We start from the raw sequence: 8271 nt of genomic DNA, 5'->3' as shown, positions 1-8271 counted from the left end.
TTATTATTATTATTATTATTATTATTATTATTATTATTATTATTATTTTTGAGACAGAGTCTCACTCTTGTTGCCCCAGCTGGAGTGCAGTGGCACCATGATCTCGGCTCACTGTAACCTCCACCTCTGGGTTCAAGTGATTCTCCTGCCTCAGCCTCTGGGGTAGCTAGGATTACAGGAGCACAACACCACACCTGGCTGATTTTTGTATTTTTAGCGGAGACAGGGTTTTGCCATGTTGGCCAGGCTGGTCTTGAACTCCTGACCTTAAGTGATCCACCCGCCTCAGCCTCCCAAATTGCTGGATTACAGGTATGAGCCACCGTGCCCAGTCTCATGTTAGGTATTCTCATTTCCAAGAGATATTTCCAGAATTATACTTGGATCAGGAGTGGGGAAGATTTCATTGCCCGAAAATAGAAAACCTGGCCCTTTTTCTCAAGAAGGGTTTAGTCTTACTGGGAAAATGAAATATACAAGCAATGTACATGAAGTGGTTAAATAATGAAGCAAGACAAATGAAATGAATGGTGCAGATCAGAAAACCGTAGAGAGGCAGAGAACTGAAATGGGAACAAAAATATCAAGGGGGAAAATAGCAGCCAGTACTGGTAACTTGGGAGATCAAGATGTGTTGACCCTGTGACTTGTGCCAGGCAGCAACAGTATCTAAATTCAGAAGAGTAACAGAGTGTCACTTCATCATTTGAATGCCTAATGGATAATCCAGAATAGTACTATGGATATGGGTGTGGAAAGTCTGGGAGCTCTAGATGAGCAGATATTTTGTTACTAAATATTAACTTGAAAAAGGATTGAAAACTCAAATGGATCTGGAAAGAAAAGTTCATAGTCGATGTTCAGAAAGCCTAAAGAATTGGCTTCAATGAACTATTAGTCACCCTAAACTGGTTTTAAAATATAAATACTGTGTGACACATTTAATAAATGGTGTATAAATATTTTATGTCCTGTTCTTTATCAAACTGACATTCTGTAATCTCTTTCAGATCATCCATTTGCTGGTGATGTTGTCTTCCCCAGGGAAATCAGTTTTATCAACCTTCAACCGAATCATACTGCTGTGTACCAGTGTGAAGCCTCCAATGTCCACGGAACTATCCTTGCCAGTGCCAATGTTGATGTTGTGGGTGAGTGTGCCTCGGAGCTGACTTAACTTGCTATTTTCTTAAGGAAAATGGTCGAGGTCATGTTCAGAAGTACCAGTTAACTCTTGACACATAATATATGGGGGAAAAAAATCAAAGCACTTTGCACCATACATTTGAGTTTTAGACTTCACACTGAAATTATACTTTCAAAAATGTATTGAATTGGGATACTTTTATAATTCAAGACAGACACCCACCATAATATTCCGCTGTTCTCTATTCGTATTAATATGGCTAGGACGTAGAAAAATTTAGTTTGCACATCTTTCTTCCACCAAAATTTAAAACCGTATTTATGTTATTTTCAAATAGATGTCCGTCCATTGATACAAACCAAAGATGGAGAAAATTATGCTACAGTGGTTGGGTACAGTGCTTTCTTACATTGCGAGTTCTTTGCTTCACCTGAGGCAGTCGTGTCCTGGTAAGCCGGCCGCGCACAGTTTTCTTAAGAGAATGTCAATTGTAGATTTGACCTTGTTTCTTCATCCATCATTTGACAGGCTGCATTGGGTCTGTATTGTTACATGTACCCAGTGCCTCTGAGACATAAGGTAACAAACTTACCTTTCAGGAAATTACCTCTTCTGAAAACATTGGCTAGATTTCTAGGATTTTCTCACATAGAGACATTCAGAGAGCCACTTGTGTTCATAAAGAAAAGCAGAGAATTGAAGAGATTCTAGAGACAATTTTGAAGATAGAATTGGTTTTTCATTATGGGGTACCACAAGGTCATATTTTACTCTATCGTTGTTGTTTTGGGATTATCTAAATAATTATCTTAGCTCGCATTTAATTCCAAATACATGTGCTTCAGACTTTTCCAGCATTCATTTTGATTTTAATTTCAATGGACTAATTGGTATCACAAATCCAAAGACATTATCAATATGGATCTACCTTATTAGTTACTTTACTGAAAAAGCATGGTTAAATAGTTCTTGAATAATTTTGTCATTGGTCTGTAGGGCAGGGTGAGATGAGTGACACCAGGTCATACATTTATAGGGTCAGATATTGCCTTTATTTTAAATCATGATATATATTTTGTTCGTCATGGGTTCTCTGAATTATTTTGATTTTTCAAAACACTCCATTGAAATATTATTCACCTTGCTTACTGAGATGTTTGGCACCCTGTTAAATTTTGCATCTGAGGCAAGCCTCTCGCTTACCTCAGCCTAGTCCCTGTCTGGTAGGATCCTGCATGGACTGCATCCACAGTTTATCCTTTGTTTGTTTGTTTGTTTGTTTTAAAATCAAGCAGTCACTTATTGTGAAATGTACAGGATAAATCAAGCTATGGCAGCAAATGCTTTGAAATGGATGAATGTGAGAGGAAATGGCTCTGGGGTTGATAGGGTAAATGTAATCCATGTCCACAGTCTATTTGGCTAGAGACTCCCTGGCTTATAATGTTTCTGAATGACCAATGTTCTCCCAGGACAGCAGGAGGTTTGGCAGATTCATTATCTCTTTCAATTACTAGCTTTCCCATTTGGTACCCTGGAGTGATCATTAACTAAAGAGTTCACCATCAATAAGCCAGAAAATATTTATTAAGCTCTGAGGACACATGCAAATGGGTGCTGGTAGCTATGACAAATACAGCAGAAGCACGGAGCATGGACTTGGGTTTTCTCTAGCCACAGTCTATTTGGGTAGATAAGATATACATTCATGGTCCATGAATGTATATTCATGATCCGTCACTGACTAGTATTAAAAAGAGTATGCAATTTTGCCTCACCGCAAATGGATGTATGCTTTCTCTGTCCATAGGCAGAAGGTGGAAGAAGCGAAACCCCTGGAGGGCAGGCGGTATCATGTCTATGACAATGGCACATTGCAGATCAACAGAACCACTGAAGAAGACGCTGGGTCATACTCATGTTGGGTAGAAAATGCTATAGGAAAAACTGCAGTCACAGCCAATTTGGATATTAGAAGTATTTTTATTTCACTGTTACTTTGCATGAATTGTCACGTGGGTTCAGTCTGTCTTCATTTGCCCAAATGGAATAATACAGTTTATGTTGGAGTGCCTGATAAATTTCTTTGAAATGGTTTTCAAAATTCCTAGATTGGGTTTCATCTAAAAGATTATTGCAAGAATTACAGGGCATGCCAATGATATGTGTGCAGCTTCATCCTATTTTAAGAGGGAACCAGGTGTCCTTAGTGACAGATGGCTGTCAATATTTAAAAATGACCTATTAACCATACTACACCACATTTCTGTAACTATATTTTACTTCAAAAGCCAACTCAAGGTAATGTTACCAGTAATCAAGCTTTTGAGCTAAAGATTTCACAAACTCATAACTTTATAGTGACTGAGGCATGACAGAATGAGGAGGATTTTTGATCCTCTTTTTGAGTTATAAACAGCTTTGTATTATTCCTTCTCACTTCAGGGCACGGTCCTGGGAGCTGTTGATAGTTTCTTGAGTTTCACCGATATTTTGATTTTAATATTGTTCAGAGAATCCTTAAGAAAACACAAAGAACAGAAAGGTCCTTCAGTAATAGTAGGAAGCATTTTTGTTTCTTGTGTCATGTCAATATCCCAGCCCGCTTCTCACTTCCACCTAGATAAGGGAGAGCATAGCTGTTTCATCTTCTGTTTTCACTGATACCTTTTTACCCCATATATATTCTGCTGTTGTATCCACTGATGTCTTGACATTTCTTTTTTTCTCTTTTCCCATATACATCCTTCCTTCCTTCTTTTTTCATCCTTTTTTTCCTTCTCTTTTTTCTTACATCCTTTTCTTATTTTGTAGTATTTGTCTCTCTGCGCCCTAAGTAAATCAATGTGCCACCCCGACAGACTATGTTTTTAAAGCACACAAATACTCTCCCATAGTATCTACTTATCTCTCATGTCTTCTACATTTTCAAATGTTATATATATTTTTCAAGATGCCCTCATGAAGTCACTGAAGACGATGATGATTGTTTTTATACTTCAAAAAGTAAACCTATATTAAGGTTAAGCAACACAGCTGGCTGTAAGGAGCATGAAGCCTCAAATCTAAATAGAACTTTGCATTCCTATTGCCCAACACAGTGCTTGACCCAAAATGGACCTCAAAACTGCTAGTGGCCAGAGAGATGGACAGGTTTCTAAACTTTCAATATGTGTAGTGTCTATTTTACATGCAAAGACTATATACAAATCATATCAATGAAGGATTAAGGACACATTTTTTTACATATACAAAAGGCATGTTGGGAATGGAGTTAAGTGAGAGTCTATATAGTATAGTGATTGAAAGCATGAGCTTTGGCCGGGCACGGTGGCACACGCCTATAATCCCAGCACTTTGGGAGGCTGAGGTGGGCGGATCACGATGTCAGGAGATCGAGACCATCCTGGCGAACACGGTGAAATCCTGTCTCTACAGAAAATACAAAAACAAAATTAGCTGGGCATGGTGGCGGGCTCCTGTGGTCCCAGCTACTCAAGAGGCCGAGGCAGGAGAATGGAGTGAAACCGGGAGGCAGAGCTTGCAGTGGGCTGAGATCACCACTAAACTCCAGCCTGGGCGAGAGAGCTAGACTCTGTCTCAAAAAAAAAAAAAAAAAAAAAAAAAAAAAAGAAAGAAAGCATGAGCTTTAATCTCAGGCAGATTTGGGTTCAAATCCTGATTTAGCCCCTTACCAGTTAGGAAACCTTGGTCTTATGGTTTGATTTCATTTTAACCTTAAATTACTTCTGTGTAAGGTGGGAGTATTAATATTCATAAAGTTGTCATAATTATAAAATGCCACAATGAATATGCATTGCATAGCAGAGTCCTGATAGAGAAGTGCTTATTAAATTCTATTATTATTAAATGAATTTCTGTCTTTAAATTTAGAATTAGAAGTAGGATGTCAAATAATTCAGTTAAAATTAATTCAATTTAATAGTCTCTTCAAGTTTTGTGCCTGGGATAACAATTAATTTTACTAACACTTTCCGTTTTTAACCAGTTCCTTGAGAAAAATGTACATAGCAAATATCAGAGTATAATTATGGAATTGGAGGTCAGCTTGTACAGTTGGTCTGTGAGAGGTCCCCCAAAATGCCTAATGCCACATTAAGAGTATACCTACTTTTAACATAGCCTTAAAGAGTAAGGATTGTATGTTTTGAAACAATCATAATGAAGCAAACATTTTTTAAGGCAGCCATATACTAATTTTTGAGTTTCATAAAGTTGATAACCACAAATTTATTTTTTTTTCAAATTATCACTCACTGTAATTCGTTCAACAGGAGATTTAGCAACATGTATTGAGTGCCTATGATATACAGGCTCCCTTCTAGGCTCTGAGGATACTGCAGTGTTACAAAACGGGAACAGGCCCTACCTTTCCAAGGCTTAATTTCCAGTTCCCCACCTTCATGTTGATATTTCATCCATGCATGGGCTTCAACATTTATCCTTAGGTTTCTGAATTAATAAGAAACATGCTAATAGAGAATCAACTATCCCCTTTCCCTTACAGTGCTTTGATTACATATTCAGAAGCACTTGAAGGAGAAATTACGTTGTTTTCAAATTCTAGAGACATTTGTTCGCCCATAGTTTGCTTACTCCCTTGCCCAAGAAATAATGAGGGAAATTCCTAAACTATTAATTGATATTTCCACTTAAATTTTGTCAGATGTCCAAGCCTGGATAGAAAGAAAATAATAATGATATACAATGTTAGGAAATTACAGTGGGAGAAACCCTGCATGAGGATTGGACTGTTATGGTGACAGTTTGCGTTACTTAAATTGCAGGCACTTAATAACAAAGTAAGCTATGCTTAGTTCTAACTAATATATTTGTTTGGTAAAAACAGATGCTACAAAACTTAGAATTTCTCCTAAGAATCCTCGTATCCCCAAATTGCATATGCTTGAATTGCATTGTGAGAGCAAATGTGACTTACATTTGAAACACAGTTTGAAGTTGTCCTGGAGTAAAGATGGAGAAGCCTTTGAAATTAATGGCACAGAAGATGGCAGGTAGGTAAACTATTATGATGTGTCATAATATTTGCTTGGGTGGAACACTTTGCACTTGAAAAAAAAGTTCTAGGCCAGGTGCAGTGATTCATGCTTGTAATCCCAGCACTTTGGGAGACTGAGGTGGGTGGATTCCTTGAGGCCGGGAGTTCAAGACTAGCCTGATCAACATGGTGAAACCCCGTCTCTACTAAAAATACAAAAATTAGCCAGGCATGGTGGTGTGCACCTGCAATCCCAGCTACTCGAGAGGCTGGGGCACAAGTATCGCTTGAACCCAGGAGGTGGAGGCTGCAATGAGCCGAGGTCATACCACTGCACTCCAGCCTGGATGACAGAGTGAGACTCTGTCCAAAAAAAAAAAAAAAAAAAAAAAAAAAAAGTCTAAAAGTATTCATACTGAAATAAAAACAAAACTGAGTAATATTTCTGTCTTCAAGTCACTCCAATCTCCTATCATATATTTATCATCCTGTTTTTGCTACTGACTTTTCATGTAACATATACCATTCTGTTAGTGTGTGAAATAGAAACCACTCTAAGTAACTGAGAAGAATTGCATGGGCTTGGATGCTTGCCAAAAAGGCTGAGAGCTGCATGGGCGTGGATGCTTGCCAAAAAAAAAAAGAGAGACTGGAGGAGCTAGGCCTAGAAGAGGTTGCATACTAGTCTTCTATGTTCTTGATCACAAAGCCCTGCAGCTGCAATCCAGGTGTCTGGAAACTGCTGCCATCTTCGTGGCCACCTCACCCCATTGGTACTACTTGTGAGTCCTGCCACTGCCAACTCTCATGTATGCCAGAACCACTATCTGCTTCCACTGGCCTGGAGAAGATGGTGTCCATTTTCCTTCTACTTTTCAATCTCACTTGAGTTTATTTAACTCACTAACAAAACCCAAATCATATCTGGCATTCTTCCTGCCAGAAAGTACTGAGAAGCGTAACGTTGAATCTGCCAAACTCTGTATAGAGAATATAGACAAAATATAAAGGAGAACATATAGAGGAAAGTGTGAATGAATGCTTAATAGCACTAGACAGTATCAAACACATCAAAGAAATAAAACGTCAGCATTTGCTGAATGTCTACTCTCTTTTGAAAATATGTGAAAGTCAGCTTTGCATGCTTTCGCATTGTTACTAAATAAGGGTTAAAACTTAACCATGTTGGAGCCAAATCTCACCTCTCATTAGTTTTGTAATTTATTGCTCTGTAAAACTAAAAATCTGAAACTGTTTAGATAGGACATGTGCTGCTTGCATGAGACAGCAACAGTGCCATGGGTAAGATCATAACCTCCGAAGCTCAATGGCTCAGATTCAAATCTCAGCTCAGTCACTTATTAGATCTTTGAACTTAGACAAGCTGCTTAACATCTTTGTGCCTTAGTTTTAAATCCCATAACATGGTTTGAATTAAAAGTATTGAAAAGATACTTTCATTAGAGGGTTAACAATATCAAACACTTAGAAAACGTTAACATACAGAGCACTTAGAAAATACCAAGTGCACAGCCCATTTTTGCTCTTGTGATTTGTACTACTAATTTCTTCACTTTTACCTTATGACAAATTTCTTTTTTTAATTTTTGTTTTTCTTTATGTCTTCTTTAAAAAATGGGATACATGAACAGAACGTGCAGGTTTGTTACATAGGTATACATATGCCATGGTGGTTTGCTGCACCTATTGACCTGTCCTTTAAGTTCCTTCCCCTTGCCCTCCATACCCCAAAAGTCCCTGGTATGTGTGATTCCACTATCTGTGTCCATGTGTTCTCATTGTTCATCTCCCACTTGTTTGCTGAGAATGATGGCTTCCAGCTTCATCCATGTCCCTGCAAAGGACATGATCTCATTCCTTTTTATGGCTGCATAGTATTCCATGGTGTATATGTACCATATTTTCTTTATCCAGCCTATCACTGATGGACCTTTGTGTCAGTTTCATGTCTTTACTGTGGTAAACAGTGCTGCAATAAACATATATGTGCATGTGTCTTTATAGTAGAATGATATATATTCCCTTGGGTATATAGCCAGTAATGTGATTGCTGGGTCAAATGGTATTTCTGGTTCTAGATCCT

The 8271-nt window shown here is 38.1% G+C and overlaps 1 protein-coding gene across 3 annotated transcripts in view; it reads left to right on the top strand.

Moving 5' to 3' along the window:
• Window positions 1-8271, top strand: part of CHL1 (cell adhesion molecule L1 like) — a 213410-nt gene that overhangs the window by 164929 nt on the left and 40210 nt on the right. For all 3 annotated transcript variants that reach the window (XM_026446858.1, XM_026446855.2, XM_023198275.1), the window contains 4 exons: window positions 1011-1151; window positions 1485-1596; window positions 2958-3124; window positions 6018-6183. In XM_026446858.1, the coding sequence (XP_026302643.1) occupies window positions 1011-1151; window positions 1485-1596; window positions 2958-3124; window positions 6018-6183 (586 nt within the window). The remainder of the gene's footprint in view (window positions 1-1010; window positions 1152-1484; window positions 1597-2957; window positions 3125-6017; window positions 6184-8271) is intronic.

This window comes from Piliocolobus tephrosceles, chromosome 2 (genome assembly GCF_002776525.5).
Source record: "Piliocolobus tephrosceles isolate RC106 chromosome 2, ASM277652v3, whole genome shotgun sequence".
Lineage (NCBI taxonomy): Eukaryota > Metazoa > Chordata > Mammalia > Primates > Cercopithecidae > Piliocolobus > Piliocolobus tephrosceles.
The sequence above is the reverse complement of the archived record's forward strand: the minus strand, read 5'-3'. Positions and strand labels throughout refer to the sequence as shown.